This window comes from Vulpes lagopus, chromosome 10 (assembly GCF_018345385.1).
Source record: "Vulpes lagopus strain Blue_001 chromosome 10, ASM1834538v1, whole genome shotgun sequence".
Lineage (NCBI taxonomy): Eukaryota > Metazoa > Chordata > Mammalia > Carnivora > Canidae > Vulpes > Vulpes lagopus.
This window is the reverse complement of record NC_054833.1, coordinates 15,312,384-15,333,280: the sequence shown is the minus strand read 5'-3', so window position 1 is coordinate 15,333,280 and position 20,897 is coordinate 15,312,384. Positions and strand designations below refer to the sequence as shown.

At 44.5% G+C, this 20,897-nt stretch overlaps 1 protein-coding gene across 3 annotated transcripts in view; it reads right to left on the bottom strand.

Moving 5' to 3' along the window:
* The window catches only part of NEDD9 (neural precursor cell expressed, developmentally down-regulated 9), a 186,722-nt gene that overhangs the window by 11,539 nt on the left and 154,286 nt on the right, over positions 1 to 20,897 (bottom strand). For all 3 annotated transcript variants that reach the window (XM_041770806.1, XM_041770807.1, XM_041770805.1), the window contains one exon: positions 17,390 to 17,836. In XM_041770806.1, the coding sequence (XP_041626740.1) occupies positions 17,390 to 17,836 (447 nt within the window). The remainder of the gene's footprint in view (positions 1 to 17,389; positions 17,837 to 20,897) is intronic.

Genomic DNA, 20,897 nt, shown 5'->3' with positions numbered 1-20,897 from the left:
CAAGCCAGTCATTTTCCTTGTTTATGCATTAAAAGAAACAGATGGCGCAAACCGCAGAGGGAGAAAGCCAACAAAATACAATCTCTCCCCGATTCCAGCATTCCCGACGGTACCATCTAATGCACGCTGGTCCACAAATAGCATTTAAAAGGGACCAGCGTTTTGCATCTGGTCAGATGCATCCCTGGCGTAGAGCGATGCACTGTGTGAACATCTGAAGGAACGAGGAGCGGGAAGTCTTCTACTTTGCACATTCTTTTCCTCCACCCGTCGCTTGTCGCTTGGGTGTCTCTCATGCCAACTGTGTGTTCTCCTCGGGGGGGGGGGGGGGAGTGCTGACTGTTCTGTACCTTAGAAAGTATCCAGTTTTGTGGTCATGAGACCTTTTCTTCCTGCTTGACAAAGTCCACAAAAACCTTCCTACTGTCCCAGAAATACTGAACCTCAGCCTACGAGGAACACCAAGGCCGAGCGAAGGGGGAGTGAATTTTGGAAGGGTTCTCCTGGGCGTTTGTGCAGCAAGGCGCTGAGGGACTCGCTACAGAAAGGGCATTTCAAACCTAATTTTCTCAATGAACTGAAGTCAGGTTTTTCATTTCCTTTCTCCTTCCGTTTGTTTTTCTTTCGTGCTTTCCTTGTGTTCTGTGTATTTATTTATAGTTACAAAGGCTTCGCTTTGGGAACTACCAAACTGACCTCTTAGTTCCTTAGAGTTGATGCAAATGGGGCGAGGAAGGGGGATTCCTGGGGCTCCTGCAACCCCTGTTCTGATGACCCTGGCAGATGATTAGCATTTTCCAAATGTGGATTTTCTGCCCCCCCCCCCCCCCCCCAGGGAAGAATCTTGACTGTTCCTCAGATGTTAGTATGCTATTCTTGCCAACTAACTGAAAAGTCTGAAGTTGGGCACTTTGAGATGAGAAGGGCAGATGTAGAAATTGAGGAAAGGAATAGTCCATTTAATAAGTCTCGCAGGGGGGTGGCATCCTGGCATCCACAAAGTCCAGAGACTGGGGTTAGGTTAGTGCTCTAAGTATGTGCTTGCCTTAAAGTAGGCCGTCACGCACAGCGTGCCCCACCACGCACTGTGATGTGTTTGATTCACACCACTAGCTGCTTTACGAGATGATTTAAATACCTCCCTGTCTCATCGTTTTGAGAGCTGTGCATGCTGAAATTTTTTTTTTTTGAAAAGATTTTATTTATTTATGAGAGAGAGAGAGAGAGAGAGAGAGAGAGAGAGGCAGAGACACAGGCAGAGGGAGAAGCAGGCTCCATGCAGGGAGCCTGATGTGGGACTCGATCCTGGGTCTCCAGGATCACGCCCTGAGCCGAAGGCAGGCGCTCAACCGCTGAGCCACCCAGGAGTCCCTCATGCTGAAATTTTAAAGAAGAGGAGCACGTGTCCAGGGTGGCAGGGAGGGCCAGGGGACACTGACAACCTACGTGTGTGAGTCAGTGAGCTGGAAGAGAGGCCCTTGGGCTGTGCCGCTCCCACCTCCCCAGTCCTTGGCCAGGCCTTGCACCTGTAGCCGAGTAAGGGCCTGATGCTTAAGATACCTGCGGGGCCGAGCAGGTGAGGCCAAGGGAGAAACGAGCTGGGATTTTGCGCTGGGGAGACAGAACTCATAGCCTCCTAGAAGAAAGCAGCCACTCCTCAGCTCCAGCCAACTGCCATCCTGAAAAAAATACACGCTGTGTTGCTAAGTCTCTTAAATTTTCAGGAGAAGCCAGAAATCTGGACTTTTTTAAAAATATGAAATCTGATTTCCAGAATTGGCTCAAATATTTCAAACAGCATCTTGGCCAAACCAAATCTATCTGTGGCCCCCAGGGTGCCAGTCTTGCCTTCATCTACTTATTTCTGCCCTCCTCCCTGGATGTGTTCAACGTTTCTAAGGCCAGGGCCCCAGAAAACCCTTTACCAATCCCATTCCTTGGGAAGACTGAACTGTACCATTTTATACCTGCGCCCTGCCTGCCACACCTCTGTGCCTTTCCTCACACTGCTTTGTCCAAGATACTCTTCTTCCTTTCCTCATACTTAAAATTTTATCCGACTTTCAAGGCCAAGCTGAGTGCCTCTCTCTCATGAGGCCTTTCCAAACAGATAAAATACCTTTCCCTTCAGAACGCTGTAAGCATGTTATCTGTACATCTCTAATGGTCCTTATCACTTGTGGTCTGTTCCAGGGCATTCCATTTCTTCTCTTGGCACAGTGGAGACTGAGCCCATTTCTTCTTCATTTGTAGATCCACGTCAGGACCTAGCACAGTGCCTTGACTGTAGTAGGGCTTGGATAAATGCCTTGACTGAATACATTTGTGAACTAAAGGAAAACTCGAGGCTTTTCTTAAGCAAGATAGTGTGGAACTGGACTGGATGGGAAACAAGATCTGGCTGTCTAGGATTAGGTTGGTTTCCAGGTGAATTCAGCTCTAGGATGAGTGTGACCCACAGGAAAAGAGGCTGGACTGGCTCTCATCAGCCATGTGTGGTAAGATCAGGCAAGTGAGGAAGCCAAAAAACCAGAGTGAATTTTAGATAAAATCAAGAAGTCGGAAACCACGGAGGCATGATCACCTGCACCAGTATTTGGTGCAAACTACCTGTGGAGGCCAAAAGAGGCTGCTAGATGGTTTCCTTTTCCTCACTCTAGAGCCTGCGTGCAACATGAACATCTGTGTTGTTCTCAGCCACAAGCTAGAAACAGACCAGGGAGTTTTGCAAGAAGAAATCAAAGCAGCCTCTGCAGTTTACCTTAATATCAGAAGGAAAATACAACAGAGGGATGCCTGGGTGGCTCAGCGGTTGAGTGTCTGCCTTTGGCTCAGGGCGTGATCCCAGGATCTGGGATCAAGTCTCATATAGGGCTCCCTGCATGGAGCCTGCTTCTCCCTCTGCCTGTGTCTCTACCTCTCTCTCTGTGTCTCTCATGAATAAATAAATACAATCTTAAAAAATAAAACACAACAGAAAGGAACAGGAATTCTGACATGGGTCTCGAGAAGCTGTACAGTAGAGGCCATAGCCACACTAGGTCTTTAGCTCATGGAAAGGATTAGGTCTGATGAGGAGAGTGATGAGAGAAAATAAGCCAGGCTCAGGGAGAGCTGACTCTACCACATGTGAGAACACAACCAAGGCATCTGTCCATTCTAGGCCTGTTTCCTCATTAGGAGAATGGAAATAATAATACTTACAGGCTATTGGTGTATTAAATGAGATCAAGTACAGAAAGTGCCCAGCATAGAGTAAACCCCTGCAGCCTTAGTTATTTCTATGAGGACTGTCACCTGGGTCATACAGCTTTTACTTTTGGACTTAAATTTGAACCAGGTAATTCAGATCAACCATCCTACTGAAGACAGCTTTTTAAAAAGATGAGCAAAAGATACTCAAAAGTCTTCTTCATTGCATGAAAGCACTAAAAGATAGTAAAGAATGATCAGGTCCAAATTTGGGAGTAGAGATGAATTCATAGAGGTAAACTCCCATTCGAAGGCTGTTTTTGTCCTGGGGGCATTTGCTGACCCGAGACAGATGTCTGAGAGGCCACACTGTGTCTTTTTACAGCATCTTCAGGTATGGGAGGAATATGGGACACAAGGACTCACTGAGGTTGGGACCCTGATAACCATCCCCACTTTGGGTTGGTAGTCTAAAAGCTGCATGTGAACGTGAGAATTAACTAGAAGGGAAGCCACCCTTGCACGGGCTGAAGCCAGGTTTTAACTCATCAGGGTTGGTAAGAACATCTCAAAGCCTGAAATTAGATTTATGTGTGACTGGGAGGCTGGCAGAAGGAAATAAAATCCTCTCTGGATGTAGAGAACATCTTAATAGGCCTTAAGTTATTTCTTACAAATATTTAAAAATACAGTGTCCACCATACAAAGATACCCAACAACGTGGGAGATGAGACAGCGGAAAAAAACAAACAACAGCCAATTTTTGCTTTCTTCCTAATGTGAGGAGGACGTGGTCTGTGTGTCTTCGTGGTCACAGATCTCAAGGCTGTTTGCTTTCAAAATGTTTTGTGATTAAGCCATGGGAGAAAACAAAATGTAATCATTTAGATATGACTGGAATAGAAAGAAATTAATCTTTACAAATGCATACAGTGTTCCCAGTGAGGTCTATGAGGCGATGGGAACTTCACATCAAAGCAGTTAAGTGACAAGAGACTGGTTCTTGATGACTATCAGTAGACTGACTTGGGTTACCATTTCACTCAGGTCATATCAGCATTGCCATTGTCACAGTTATCACCGTAACAGCCCAAGACACTCCAGTGGAAAGCCCCAGGAGAAAAAGTGCTCTATGAGGCATAGAAATAAACCTATTTATCCAGAACAAAGATGGCAATGTCCCAAACCCAGGACACTTTATTGGATTTCTCTTCAGACAAGGCCTTTTCAGTGGAAGATCACAAGCTGGGTTTGTCAAGAGGATCTCACCAAGAAGTAGGGCACATACCCAACTGGAATGTCTAGAAGCAAAATACTTTCAAGACAACGCCTGCTCACATGGTACCACTCGGGCCAAAGTCTCAGCAAGTCTCCTTGGGCACCCACTTCACCTCCTCAGAGCCAAGATCGCTGTTGAGTGCCTGGGAGTGGGGCCTCACTGCTGTGGAGGCCTGAGGTCAGGAAGACTTGAGCTTCTCAGCTGCATGCTACCAGTTCAGTGGGTGCTGTGGGAAGCGGGAGGGGGGCAGGCTGTGCCATCCATGAAGCCAGACCCTCCCCACCCCAAGAATCCTGTGAAAGCCAACTAGTAGGGTCTCAGGTCCTGCTGTGTTGTGCCATGCTTCCATCTGACACCAGCTCAACCACTCAGCACTTACGGCAACTTTTCATCTCTCTCCTCCACCACCCACCCTGTTTTGACTCCTTCCCTCCTGCCATGCTAGCAGCAACCATAAAGAAGAGCAAAAACAGTACGAAGGAAGCAGAAAAACCCTACGCTCTGACAGAAAGCTGGGTGGAACAGAAGAGGGGCAGAGATGGGATGAGGAAGAGCACAGGTTAACCAGTCTCGGGTACCATCATTATTACTGCTCATACTTCTCCATTTGCTAGAAGCCTGTTGCAACAATTACAAAAGATCACAAAACTAGAATTCTTAAAAAATAATTTTAACAGAATTTTTAAAAATAACAAAAAAATCCCACTTGGAAGGGCAAGAAGGAGTCTTTTGGAACTGTTGGGAGTTTCTGTGTCCTGTGATTTAATTCTCGGGGTCTAAGTCTCTCCATTCCAAAGCAACACAGAAATGGCCAGAATGACGCAATCCTTTCTTCTGATATCCAGATAATGGCTCAATAATTGACCCCTGGAGTTTACCCATCAGTCCAGTGGAGCAGGAACACATAGAACCGGCTCCCGGTGTTCCGCCCCAGGGCCTTGTCAAGAACTGGGCAACCAGGTGGCTCAGGAAATATAATGAGTACTTGACGAGAAGTTAAAAAGTGCCACTGTGCCATAATAATTAAGTTCAGATTTATAACCCTGCCATTAACAGCACCTAAGATTGTCTGAATTCAAAAGTAGGCCTCACTGATTAGCAAATCAGCCATTTGCAGTTTTCTTGACATACGTGGAAAAATCAGATGGCTTACTGTCTATTGCTAATCCCCCTAGCCCCCCTGTTTTATTTATACTATCTCTGGGTTTCATGCATTTAACAAGAGTATTTAGATTTCTAAAACTGCCTGCTGGAAAGGACTTATTTCACGTAAATGCCCTTAAAAAGCATTCACAGAACCACCATGGTATTTATTAGACCTTATAATAACCTCTTTGTCTTAAAGCCCATGAACTGTGTGACCCTCTCCCTTTAAAGAAAACCCTTAGGAAGAGAAACATCACTATTATCACCGCCTGCCCGTTAGAACTTGGATCCAGTTTTCAGAAACTGCAAAGTTATAGAGACTTGTCTGTTTAAAATCCAAGATTACTAGTTTCTTTTCTATGACCAGAGGAAAAGGCACATGTTGCCTACACTGGATTTATTAATCCTCTATAAATTCTCTCTGCCCAGCTTGGGTGTAGCAGTGAGCTCATTTATTATTCGCATAGCAACAATATAATGAAAACTTGAGTCTGGCCTGAAAAATACACCCCAATGGGCCAAGTGCATGGTTTACCCTTCCTAAAGCCCCTCTTTTGCACAGCGAGGCTTCTCCCCCTCTGTTTTTGGGCAGTGATTTCCTTTCCATCAAAGACATTCTGATGTCTGATCTTTATGCTAGAACTAAGCCTTTTGCTCGCCACATCTACCTCACGGCTGGTCTCTGTTTTCCAAATGAGGAAAAAAGTCACCACTGAAGGCTCAGAAGTGGAACGGGGCTCTTGGGTCACTTTCATTTGACACAGCATTCAGGAGGCAAGCCACTCAATGGAAACAGTGCCCCGATTGTCAAGCCTCTAGCGCGCCTCCCCTGCTGCTTTCAGGAAGCTTTTTGTGCAGCAAGTGCTAAAGCAATATTTAGTTATGGGGCCACCAAGCGCCAAAGAGCAGCTCCGAGCATTTAACGTGGAAGAGCATGGCAGGGAATGACGTCTGGGTTCCTGCAGTGGTTGAGATCTTTCTCTGGACAAAGCTGAATGGGACCCGTGACGGAGCTGGGTACAGCGAAGTCATGTTTTAGATCTCATGGTGCAATGTTCTTGGAGAACCATAAGCGTTTTGGTTCTTTCGATGTCCAAATAAATGCAACAGGACACAAGCCATTACATCTAGATTTTGAAATGGATTTCAGAGAGATGCCCACAGACTGCCTGAAATGGGACGTGATCATGGAAAGGAGGGGGCCAGGCATGAGAATTTCTGGATCCAAGGACATAGAGCCCTCAGCTCTTCTCATGGCTTCACTGGGAGACAAGACGTAGCAGCTGATGGGACAGACCAGTCACATGGCAGTAGGTGGTGCTGCGACAGGGTTGTTGCTTCGAGACACACCTGACCCACCAAGCGTCTCTGCCATATTCAAGAGGCTCAAAAAGAGGAAAATGGACAGAAAATAACGAGTTCTCGGATGAAACACTCTCTTATCTTATGGTACAAAGCAGGGGAGAGAGTTCTCCTTCATAAGCTGCTCTTTGGAAAGTGCTCTCACTCTCAGGGATGGGACTGCGAGCTCTGAGTCTCCACTGGCTCAGCATACCCGACCCTCCCTCCTGTGTTGCTCTGCTCCTTGCCTTCTATTGCCACAGCTCAGTCTTGTAAAGGTGACTGCGGTTTCCAGATGGGAAGGCAGGCTGCATCCTAAAAGAGGAGGAAGATTTGCCAAAACTTACGGGGTCAGCTTGAAATTTATACCAATGCCTGAGTGTCTTTTTTTTTTTAATTTTTTTTTTAAGCATTTTGAGGTCAAGCCATTTTATTACACTTTTCAAGTGACTCTGGGAAAGAATCAGATAAGGATATCTGGATCATAAAAATTTAACAAAGGCCATTAGACATAATTCAGCCCTACTCACCATTTCACAGTTGAGGGAACTGAAGTTCAGAGAGGTTATTCAGCTGGTTAATGACAGAGAAGTCAAGAAGAATCTGGTTGGCTGGGTCCCACGGTCCACAATACTTTTCTCAATGCCCCGGTGCTTACATTCGCAAGACAGATTAGAAATTTACTAGAAATTTATTACTTTCCTGGTTTCAGAGAGAAACTCACATCCTTGTATGAGAAGCAAAACTTGAAATCTGGGCATCTTAAATTTTGGGGGTGCCCCTTTCCCTGGCAAGCTCATTCTGGGAGATAGGACCGTACAGTAGTCTCTCCTCCTCCATGGTGGATATGTTCCAAGACCCCCAGTGGATGCCTGAAACTGTGGTTAGTACTGAGCCCTATATATACTATGGTTTTCCCCTATACACACATACCTATGATAAAGTTCAATTTATCAATTCAACACAGAGATTAACAATAAAATAGAACAATTATAACAATATACTATGATAAAAGTTATGTGAACATGGTGCCTCTCTCTCTCTCAAAATGTCTTACTGTACTATATGTACCTTTCTTGCATTGATGTGAGACAATAAAATGCCTGTGTGATGAGCTGAAGTGAGGTGAGTGGCCTAGGCATTGACAGTATGTCAGAAGGATCCTCCTTCTGAGGATCATTTGCTTCTGGATCCTGCCTGACCATGGATAACTGAAACTGTGAGAACAAAACTGGAGATAAGGGAGTCTGGGACTACTGTGTCTGGTTAAATGATGTTATCCATCTGGACCAATTTGAAGTCATTTGAAAAGATAGTGCTTCCAATGGTAGAGAAAGCCAACATAGCAATGTTCTCAATGATACCACGGTCTTTACATCACCTTAATCATCTGCTCAGGACTTCCAGATCAGCCTGCCATGAAAATGCCCGCTGCAGCTCAACTCACAGTGTCTCAGCGTAGAGGCTACTCTTCAGCTCTGGGGTGAGAGCTTTCTGAAGTGACTTTAATTCTTCCTGGCCAAGGCGACACTGTTGGACACCCAGGACTCGATGAGCTGGACTTGCTAGTGAATTGTCCTAACCATGCCCTCTTACTTTAAGGACTTGGCAACATCAACCATTAGCCAGGATGTAAAAATCATTAGCTTCAGAGTCAGACAGGCATGGGTTCAACTAGCGAGACCGCCTCTTAGCAGAGGTACGTCCTTCAGCAAGTGAACTAATCTCTCAGACCTCAGATCCCTCCCCCATAAAGTAAGGGGGTTGTAAGGAACACCTTTGAAGCTGTTGAGGAGATCAGATGAGATTATGGCTATAAGGTCCCTAACATGGAGCCAGGGCTCCAGGGTGCTTTTGGGTTACCCTCACTTTAGTCCTAAAGCTATGGTGAAAAATGAGTAACTTCATAGCGTGCTAAGGACTACACAGTCAGTTAGTGGGTAAATTTGAAAATAAATAACTATTCTGATAAATAACTGGTTTAAAAAAAAAAAATAACTGGTTTAAAAAAAAAAAATAACTGGTTTAAGCACGCCCTGCTTTAAGAAAACCAAATAAAATTTACTCAAATAAATCAGATGTGATTGTGGCATGCTGAAGATTCTTTGCTCCAAAAACTGATCTACTGTGGAACCCCGTTAAAAAGAGAGGATTCCTTGGTATTTTTCAGATGTTACCAGAATTACATAGAAGTTTTTGGAGAAGACACACTGTCCTAAGCAACTCTGTAAACAGGAACAGCATGCCTCTCTAGAAGCATGCCTCGACAGCTGGGTGTATGGCACTATTTAGTACCAAGTCCACTTGTGATGGGATCTTGCTCTGCATTTTCCACAAAGTGCTCAAACAAGCCTGCTTTTAAAGATGTGTCCCACCAATATTAAGTCTGAGTTCTATCATCAAATCAAATAAATCAATGTATTCCTTTTATCTCCTTCACAAACAGAGCATTATCCACTCAGCCAGACATCACACCACACACAATATCTGACCTATTCACTCTGATAAGCACAGTCACTTAGCATGAAATCATTGAAAAAGGAAGGAAGATTACCTCTGTTTGCTCTGGTGTGGGTTCATAAGAAGTTACTAATGCACTCTTAGAAATACACACTATCTATGAGCTTTATGACAAATTGCAACTGAATTAGAAGGCCTTGGCATTGACCAAACAAAAAAGACTTTTGTACATTTTTAGGGAGGTGTTACACTTTGCTCATTCCCCTGGCGTGGGTGGCTTGGCTGGGAGGGGAGACTTCTCATTTCCAAAATGATCTCATAAAGTCCTGCCCCTAAGCGCTCAAGGACCTCAAATTCTGTGTAGGATGTAGAATTATTTATTTTTTTTTTAAAGATTTCATTTATTTATTCATGAAAGACACAGAGAGAGAGAGAGAGAGGGAGAGAGAGAGAGAGAGGCAGAGACACAGGCAGAGGGAGAAGCAGGCTCCATGCAGTTTGCTAGATGTGGGACTCGATCCCGGGTCTCCAGGATCAGGCCCTGGGCTGAAGGCGGCGCTAAACCGCTGAGCCACCCAGACTGCCCCAGGATGTAGAATTCATCTTGACTCTTGAGGGTGAGCCATTTAGATGGAAGGTCACTTCTCCACACAGCCCAAAAGCCACATATTGAGGCGGAACATCATTTCAATCCAGATTATCTTTATAGAGAGATGTACAATTCTGAAACATGGTCATACTTTATTGAGCTTATAAGTGAAGAAACCAGAGGCACCCTGTGCCCTGTCAAACTCTGAGTCTCCCTGCTATTTTTCAAGGGATGGGTGGGTGTCTGTGTGTGTGTATATAGGAAGGGAACAAAGGAAAGTGGGTGAAGTCAGAGTTTATCTTCTCGGGCACTTTCATTTCCTCTATATCTATTTTTACTTGTTGGTAGACAAACCTTACTGCTAATATATAGCAGTTAGCTGGCTGGTAACTGAGTGTTGCTTTGGGCAACCAGATTTCACAATGCTTCAAATCCCAATAAGGGAAGTCCTCTGTTCCCTAACCAATGGCTTTGGGTGAGGGTGTGTATGTGTGTGTAATTTGTGGTGACTCAGTGTCTGAGAAGGTACAAATATTATAGCAAATCTATTTCTGCTTCTTATGCTACCTTTCAAGAACGGGCCTGGAAGACCTGGCTAAAAGCTCATAAGCGTATCCTGCCAACATTTGGCCATGTCCCATTTTGGAAGGTAGGATATGGTCTTTAAAGATGATGTAATGGGGTCTAGATAAACTTTAATGTTACTTGAGTTTTCTAAGTGCCATCCCCCACACAGTATTTGCCCCAGCCTATCCCATCATACACACTGTAAAGGCTATTGAAGTTTTATTGAACCCATGAGCTCCCTTGAGATTAAGTGAAGAGTATGACATATTTGGCGACCAAAGAGGAGGGGGAAAACTGCAGTGGTGCAGACAGAAAACTTCACAGAAGAGATGAACATTGAAATGGGCTTTCAAGTATGAATAGGAGTTTACAGATAGAATGGAGGAGAAAAATTATTCTAGGTAAATAACAGACTATGCAAAGGAAGCTCTGATCCCCAGTTAAAAAAGAGTATATTCTCCTCTTTAGGTGACCACGGAAGAGTCAACTAATCTTGTCTACGTTGGACAGAATATTTAAAAGTTAGGCTCTTGGGAGCCTGCGTGGCTCGGTTGGTTAAGCGTCTGACTCTTCTTCTTTTTTTTTTTTTTTTTAAAGTTTTTTATTTACTTGACAGAAAGGATGCATGCACAAGCAGGGGGAGCAAGAGGCAGAGGGAAAGGGAGAAGCAGGCTCCCCGCTGGGCAGAGAGCCCAAAGCAGGGCTCTATCCCATGACCCTGGGATCATGACCCGAACCGAAGGCAGGCACCTGGCCGACTGAGCCACTCAGGCACCCCCAGCATCTGAATCTTCATTTGGGCTCAGGTCATGATCTCAGGGTCCCACATCAGGCTCTGTGCTCAGTGGGGAGTCTGCTTGGGATTCTCTCTCTCCCCCCTTCCCCTCTCCCTCCTCGTGCTCACTCTCTTGAATAAATAATTCTTTTAAAAAACTAAAAAAGTAAACGAATGAATGAATGAATGTTAGCCCCTCAGACATGCTGAACTTTACATCAGTCATGCTTTGAATGCTCAGTTGTGTATGGATGGTTATGATTACAGAGAAGAGATGTTGGCATTCCCCAACACCCTTCTTAGGGGAAACAACCCTGTAGAATCTGACATACATCATAACTGTAATGAGCTGGGCAATGAGATGTGAACAATGTGTGATAGTCTGATGGGTGATAAGATCAGAACCACTTTTCAGTTTACTTAAAGGTCAACTCAAATTAAATGCTTCATTTCTTGCTTCTGGCTTGCTCGTTCCTTCATTGGCGGTCCTCCGTATGCTGACACTTTGCTGTGAGCTTGGCCTATAGCAGTAAATGCCATACATTAAATGCCATATGTCGATGACAGCTCTGGCCGCTGCCCCCCTTAATGGGACTTATAATTTAGCTCAAAACTGATCGTTAGAAGAATGCAAAACGAACCTACTTACATCAGTCAAATAAAAGTGACATGTCGGAAAAATAATCAGAGAAAAACAGATCAGTCTCTCTGCAGATCAAGGCACAGAATGGATGAACTCAGGTGGCAGTTTTACTAATCTCTGAAGCAGAAAAATGAGGCTATTTTAGACCTTTGTGAATCTTAGACTTTTGGACGTTTGGGGGGCTCCACTCCCAACCACAGTCCCTTATGAAGTAGAATTTTCTCTCCTTTTTAAAAATATTTTATTTATTTATTCATTCATGAGAGAGAGAGAGAGAGAGAGAGAGAGAGAGGCAGAGACACAGGCAGAGGGAGAAGCAGGCTCCATGCAGGGAGCCTGATGTGGGACTCGATCCCAGGACTCCAGGATCATGCCCTGGGCCAAAGACAAGCGCTAAACCACTGAGCCACCCAAGGATCCCCAGAATTTTCTCTTTAAAAAAAAACTGAGAACATTAAAAAATATACATAATTTAGCTCTTCAAATTATTGGATTCTGAGTAGCTCTTTTAATTTAAGATTGCCTGTGAGTTCTTGGCAACCACAGGGCATATTTAGAAATCTTTGCAAAGTGAGAAGAATCTAACTTACAAATTGTTTTCAAATGTAATGAAATAGCTCTGAGCCCTCCATGTAACAATTAATGAGGTTGACCTTATGTTGTTTCCTACTCATTTGTCTCGATGTTTATTAATTTATATTTTGCAGTTTTTGTGTTTCATGCTTTGGAGTTAAAAAAAATGGGGGGGGGGTGGCCCTTAAACATTCTTGCAGGCCCTGGGCATTCTGCCCATAATGCCTAATGGATAAAACGGCACTGCACACAAAACCCAGAGTGCAAAAGACCAATGAAATTAAGAAAGGTGTCAGTGTATATGGTTTCCAGATAACTTTAAGAGTTCTTTTCCACTCTGTGCAAAATTCTCATAGAACGAGAGAGAGAGAGAGAGAGAGAGAGAGAGTGCTACAGGCTCAAAGGGAACAGCTTAGGTGTTGGCAGTAAAGTATTTGCATGTTTGGTGTACAATCAGAAACACAAACAGGGCTGAGGCATTCAAAACAAACTCTGAGAAAGGAAAGACAAATAAGGGAGAGGAACTAATTTTTTTTTTTAGGCCCCTGCCATGCTAAGCCCTGGGCTGGGTCGTTTTCTGCAGGTTGTTCTATTTAATTCTCACAAGAACTCTAAGAGGTAGTTGTGATTGCTCCCATTTTACAGATGGAGAAACCATAGTTTAGGGAAATTGAGCAGCTTGCCAAGGGGTTGACAGCTATGAAGGAAGAGAGCCAGGGGTCCGCCTAACCCCAAAGTCCATGCTCTTTGCACAAAACTCATACTGTCTTGTTTTATAAAAGGGTGGGGATCATATGATCATCTTTCTTTTTCTAACTGCTGATGTATTAAGTGATACGTGTCACTTAATGTGGTCAGGATGGGTAGAGGCGTGTTAGGTGGGTAGAGGCTGAAGTTTCCCAAAGAGCAAAATTGAAGTGATAGAAGGGAGAATTTTTTCTTTTCTCTTAAATGATTCATTCGTGGAAAAAACTGTGGTGGATAAAACTCCTGAAGCCCACACTCTGTAGCAACATCAAGGGAATCTTTAACTATGGAAAGTCCCAGATCACAATCAAATTGGAACATATCCAACCCCCCATAATGGTCACTTCACAGTGTTTCTCAAAATGCAGTCCTGGATCACCTCCCCCAGGACTAGCCAATGAGCTCACCCCAAGGCAGATTCCCAAGTCCCAGGATTAGAATCTCTGGTGGGGAAGGCCTGGAAATCTGCATTTCGGCTCACCTCTAGAGGATTCTTATGTTCTCTTAAAGTTCTGAACCACACTTGCATGGTTTAGGATAAGATCCACTTCCTCCTCTTTTTCTTCTTTAAGTGCTTTTCCAGACCGTAGCTTAAACTTCCAGAAATGTCTAGTTGTGGGCTCACCACCATTTTACAGATGAGAAAGTAAAGAGAAAAATGGGTAGAGGGCTATTCACTAAGTCAGCTACAATAAGAACTCAAAAAAAAAAAAAAAAAAAAAAAAAGCCCAAAGACCAAACAAAAACAAAAGCAAAACCCTAAAAGCCTGCCTGATTGATTCTTGTACTGAGATTAACTCTTGGGGCCTGGGCTTATTAAGTCATTAGTGTGATTCTCACCCACTGAGAAGGTCCCTACAGAGAGGAAGATGTTGACAATAGTTTTTAAAGCAACTATTATCTAGAAGGTTAAAATTACCTTTTTGCAGCCAAGCCATCTCCACTAAGAAGGACGGAGAGAAGGAAAGAAGGAAGGAAGAAAAAAGGGAAAGAAAAGAGCAAAGAGAAAGAGCAAGAGAGAGAGAGAGAGAGAGAGAGGAAGGGAGAGAGAAAAGAAGATGAGGAAAGGAAGGAAGGGGTCTTCTTCCTCACACCCATGGAGGTTCCAGCAGAGGCCCAGTGGACACGATGGAGGCAGACAGCCTAGGCAACCACAGGCACTCAGATGACTTTCAAGGTGAGGTCAGGATATCCTGCAGAACACTTGGTGTTTGGCAGGGGGGGAGCCAGGACCATTCCCTCCTGCCCTTCCCATCCTTGCTGCCAGTGTTACCACCTTGAACCCCAAAAGCTCAACACTTGGCACTGCAGGCATTATCTACTCAGTTCTGGTAAAATCACCCCCCTGTAAGCGTTGGCAGAGGTCTGATTCGGAAGTTGGCTTCCTCCTACAGGAATCACCTACCTTTTGGTAAACACAAAATGTTCTACTGCTTTTAAAATTAAACAAACAAAACGTTGACTGCAAGCGTGCACCCCAACATCAGTCCAAGGGAAGGCATGGCCAAAGTCTCTCTCCTTTAAAGGGATGGAGGGTCAAGGAGCAAATCTCCTGTGCAGTTATAGCAAATAAAACGGGAAGAAGTCTGATGTACTTTTCAGACTTGGAACTCAAAAGGTTGAGTCTAAAAAGGAAAACATGTCACCTTCCTGCCAAAATAAACTGTGATGAAAGTTTAGACCCCACCACCTTTCAGCCAAGCATTTCCTGTTCTGGTCTGTTCCCTCGTCTGCTTCATACTAGCTCAGATGAGGGAGAGCTATTTTTAAGGTGCAAACAACCAGGAGTAAGAATGAGAAGTTATTTATTTATAGTTACACCTTTCAACTGTTCTTTTCCCCCCTCTGGAGATAGAGGCTGGGTTTGGCTTTCCCTTTGAATCTAAAATCCCTGGGGTAAGAAGGCCTTTGAAAGGTCATGGTGGAGTCACTTTGCCTCCAGACAGTGATCACTGTTCTGGGCAAAACAAGTCGCCACTTCTTGAGGAATTCTCCTCTTGGGCATGCCCTCGGCTTATGCAACACAGGTGCTCTTGAGCAGTATTTTGTAATTCGTACCTTTTGTATAAAAGGTGATTCGAAAATACACTCATGGTTTTGTTATTTAAGGAATCCAGCAGTGATTCTCCCCCTACCCCCCTTCTTTTTGTCCAATGGAGAGTTAGTTCCATTATCATGAGAATAGATTATTTCATAATTGACTTGGGTTTGTAAATTCAGCAGTTGTATTAGATTTTCTTGAGCCAGGGCACATGCCTATGTAGTGTTCTCAGAGCCAGCAAGCTCCATCTTTTATCTAACTGCATCTTCCCTTATTTCTTATTCCATTAAATCAGTCCATTCTTTTTCTTTATTTAAATTCAATTTGCCAACATATAGTATAACACCCAGTGCTCATCCCATCAAGTGCCCTCCTCAGTGCCCATCGCCCAGCTGCCCCATCCCCCCACCCACCTCACCTGCACCCCAATGTTCATAGCAGCAATGTCCACAATAGCCAAACTGTGGAAGGAGCCACGATGTCCTTCAACAGACGAGTGGATAAAGAAGATGTGGCCTATGAATACAATGGAATATTACTCAGCCATCAGAAAAGACGAATATCCACCATTTCTTTGACATGGATGGAAGTGAAGGGTATTATGCTGAGTGAAATAAGTCAGTCAGAGAAGGACGATCATCATATGGTTTCACTCATATATGTGGGAAAATTCAGTCCATTCTTAATCTCAAGCCTCAAAGGACCCATTGTAGAGCCTTGGAATTTGCCGGGAAATGAAAGAGGAAAGCCCTCCCTTGTAATGCTCCCATAAGCAGGATCCTGGTGTTGGCTATCACCCCAGTAGTTCACTAACATTATTTTCTCTCCAGTGTGTAGTTCCACCTGACATTACAGCATCTGCTTCTCTCCCCACTACAATGAAGCATCATGAAGGTTCATCCTTGTCCACTCTAGTTCATCCCTGTATCACAAGCATCAAAAATATACTAAATAAAGGGTTGCCTGCCTGCCTGGCTCATCCCATGACCATGTGACTCTTGATCCTGGGGTTGTGAGTTCGAGCCCCCAGGTTGGGTATAGAGATTACTTAAAAAAAAATAAACAAGGGCACCTGGGTGGCTCAATGTTGAGCATCTGCCTTTGGCTCAGGTCGTGATCTTGGGGTCCTGGGATCGAGTCCCACATTAGGGTCCCTGTAGGAAGCCTGCTTCTCCCTCTGCCTATATCTTTGCCTCTCTCTCTGTGTCTCCCATGAATTAATAAAAATAAAATCTTTAAAAAATAAACTCTTTTAAAAATAAATGTATATATATATGAAATGCTTAAAATTAATTCAACAAACAGACTTCTATTTATGTCAAATTGTTGTGGCATCTGGAATTATATAAAGTGCTGACGAGATCCTTCCTTTTTAAATTTTTTTTTTTTTTACCATGATGGTTTCCTAAGTATTCCAGCTCTACTATTTTCACCCACTGGCTCCAGCATTATTATAGGAATTAGTTGAAGGACAAGAGGATGGCTCCTTTCTAAATTCACTAGTATCCATGTATTATTTTAAATGGGTCAACCTTGAAACTAACAACTCTGCAGAACAAGTTGGTTGGCATGACCCACTAACAGCTTCTTTGCTCTCTGGTGGGTTCTTTGTGCAGCCAGTTCAATGCGGACACGATTCAGCTTTTGATGAGAAGACAGTCCTTTCTGCATCATTGTATTTGTGTAAATTTGGTGCTTTGTACCACTCAAGGAGGAAAGAGAAAAGACGGGAAACTATTTCTGAGTCTAGAACCTAGGTCTAAAAGCAGATATATCAGAAAGACGGAAAAAACTTAATGATCCAGTTTGATTTGGAATGACACAAGAACTTATAATGACATGGGAACAAAGTTTTGCTGACCAATGAATGGAAAAATGATGCAAAACTAATGCTCAAGGTCAAGTATTTAGTTATACTTACTCTTTAGAAGATATATTTACCTCTTGAAAGTTTTAAGTTCTTGTTCTGGGAACATTTCTATTGCTCTGAGTACAACGGAAACAAGTAGGAACAGAAATCTTGGTCACTCACTCACCTTTTTGCTTAAGTGGGGACCATTAGCCGCCCCAATGCTTCTCTGCACTGATGGTGGTACTTGATACACATCTTGTTCCTGGATACCATGGCTAGTGGGGACCTGGTAAATTCCCTGATGTTGGTAGGAAGGTGGAACTTGGTAGATCGTATCTCGAGGGGCACCGTGTGGGTTTGGCACTTGATAGAGCTTCTGTTGGCCAAAGGTCTGATGCATTAGTCCTGAAGTAGGCTGGTCCTGACCGGAGGGGGTCTCTTGAATGGGGCCAATCAGAAGCTTCACCCGGTTGCCTGGGACGATGCCTTGTCGACCATGTAAGGAGCAGAGCCACCATCCTTCCAGTCCTCCTGTGTTCTGCTCTATGACAGTCAGGATATCTCCCTTGCGAAAGGCCAATTCCTCAGCACACTCTGGGACATTGTCGTATAAGGCCCTTGCCATAAGATTCTAGGAAGAAGAGAACAGAGGGAAATTGTGTTAGAATGCTAGCTCAGTCCTTTAAACACCTAAAGCCCGTGCTCTTCTGGAGAAGCACACTTCCTGGAAGGGGGAGAAGAACAAATGTGAACAATAGCCTGTAAGGAGAAAAACAGATGGATGCAGACAAAACACAGATACGTCCGTACTGTGCCTGCCACCAGTGACGTCAGACTGCCTCCTCGGCGGAGCTCCGAACACCACAAGAGTTCTTCCCTCTAGCAGGGGATGCCGTGCCAAGGAATTACGAGTAGCACTGGTAAAGAGTTCACTATACAGAACACTTTTCTTCCTTTCCTCAAGCCAGCTCGAAGAATAAGACATTCCAAGATACTCAGATGTGCCACAGCAGACATTTCTCAATCTTTTCATATATCGGAGGCAGGAGGAGTCAAAGACAATCCCAAATGACAAACGGGACACATGGCATTTATATTTGGCGTTAAAGTGGAAACAAAAGTCGACTTATGTATGCCTTGGCAGGCCTTCCAAATTCTTATTCCCAGTCGATCAAGTTGTGGATACAGGGGGAATCCACAAGCAAGTGCTCTTTACGTGATAACCAAGCATGGAGCACAGGGTGACAGTGGTCTCTCTTCAGAGTTGATGGCAGGGGGCTACGAAGAGTTTACTGCATGTAGGTAGATGCCACCTCTTTCCTTTTTTGGTCTTTTATTCATACCTTTCCTGAAGCCCCCTCCTCCCCCTGCCACCTCTTCCCCCCACTCCTTGAATCTCTCCATTCACATCAGAAAGGCTCTGCCTCCCCCTTTCAGGGGCCCCAAACACTCTCCCCCTTTGTATGAAGGCCTGTCTGGCACATTCAGTACTAAGCAGACAGCCCAAGTAGGCATTCAGCAGAGAGTGGGCAAGCGGTATGTGCTGACATTCTTGGACGCCTTTCAAAGGCTCCGAAGACTTCATTTCTTGGCGTTAGTCATGTTTCGCGGTACGATGGCAGCCATCACCACATGCCTGCTCCTTCCCAGCACACAGAGGGGCCGGGACGCTGTAAATTCATCACAGGCACTTGGAAAACTAAAAGTGATCTCTTCGGTGCTTCACGAAAGTGTCTGGATGCACCTGAGTCACCGGGATGCTGATCATTTGTGGGAGGAGGGACTGCCTATTGGGTGGAGCATGTTTGGGACTTTACATATTCGTGGAATTTTTGGCAGTTGTTGTTTGGACTTCTGCCCCCTGTTTGCTTCTCTAGAAACGTGGACTTGATCTTCCAGCCCCGTGCTTCTCATTCCTTTAGAACTGACATACATTAATCATCTCCCCCTGTACTATGCCCCATAACCACAGTCTTGTGCTGTGTGCTGGGTCTCCCCTCTGGAGTGGGGGTTGGGGTTGGGGGCTGCATTATGTAAGCAGCTCCCTTCCCATCAGTACCTGGGAGGGGGTCCTACTCTTACTGTTAATCCTCTTAGTGTTACTACTTAACCTAAGAAAAAAGAGGTCAGTACCCAGGGAGCCAGATGATGCTTTTGAAGAATAAGGTTGAAGTTCTTATTGGTTACAGTTTGGGGATCCAAGAAGTCTGCAATGTAGACAGGGAAGCTCATGGGAAACTGAGGGATTTGTGTTCTGAGTGAAAGTTTTACTTAGTATTTATATGCTAGGAAGCTTTGGGATTTTTCCTAACAGAAACTCACATACACAAAGATAAAATCATGCAGCTTACTATCCTGTCTTGAGGAACCACTTAAGAATGTGTCATAATCCTAAAATCTGTTTCTCTTCTTCCATCTCTTGAGTGCTCTGTAACTTAAAAAGAAAAGTCAGAGTTACGGACGACAAGGTTCTGGGCCTTTGTACCAAAATAATCTGATGGAGATCACTCCACTCAAGAAGAGCTGTATTGTGATGATAGAGGAGGGAGAGAGTTGAGCACTGTGGTCTCTATCCCTTTTGCTGGGGCCCATTCCATGATTGGGAATGGCTGGTAAGAAAGCCTCGAGATTAAATCAGAAGTTAAGAGAGTCAGGACCCGTTCTATGGAGGCTGAGGGTGGGTCACTGGACAACTGTAGGGGCTACAAAGAAAGCAAAGAAACAGAAAACAGCAGAAAGGCAAGGGACTACGGACCTAATCAGCATAAATAAACTCGAGGCATGTGGAGTTGGGTCACTGCCATGGGACTCCAAGCACTGAAGTGGAGCACTGGGCCGTGTTTGATTAGAGGCAGATAGAAACCCCCATGTGAGAGTTGTTCTGGATGTTCTTTGTCTCCCATCCCAGTGACCTTCCCACCACCTGGTTAGCAGCATGCGAATGTTTCAGATGTGCCTCAAGACCTGGGTCTCTGGGAAAACTTTCAGAGACTGTTGTCCTCGCTAACAGAGAAACCCTGGGTGAGTCCTCCTGACTGGTTGTCCATGACTCCCCATCAGTCTTCCCTGCTGCCCTGAGAAATGAGGATTTAGGAAGAGAGTTTGGCATGACCACTGGTGGCATGCACCCCCCAGTGCTAGCCTGACACCTCACATACTGACAGATATTTACAGCCTTGGCTGACCAGGAGTGAGTTACTTAATATCGGTGCAAGCTCCAGAGAGTCAGCATCTACACACGGTCTACACACACCCATTACTCTCCCATATGGAAGGTTACATGCATGCAGTTCCAGAGACCTTTAGAGAACTGGACCCAGTTTTATAGATAAAGAAACAGGTCTGGGGAGGCCAGTTTATCTTTTGCTCAAAGCCACAATTTTGGTGTCAGAGATGAGAACAGAACTATGGTCTCTTGGTTCAGATCTCTTTCTAGAACTCTAAGCCAGCTTAGCTCAACTACACAATGTCTTCCCAACTGGGCTCAACTCCATTATATAGGGAAGTTCTGAAAATGACAATTCTTGTCGTATCTATAGAATAAATAGATTATTTCCCTTTGTGCCTTAACTTCCTCATCTGTAAAAATGGGAGTGAGGGTAACAGTACCTATGGCGCCTACTTCATGGGTTTGCTGTGAGGATGAGCTGAGTTAATCCAACTCAAGTACCTTAACACTGCTAGAGGGCTCA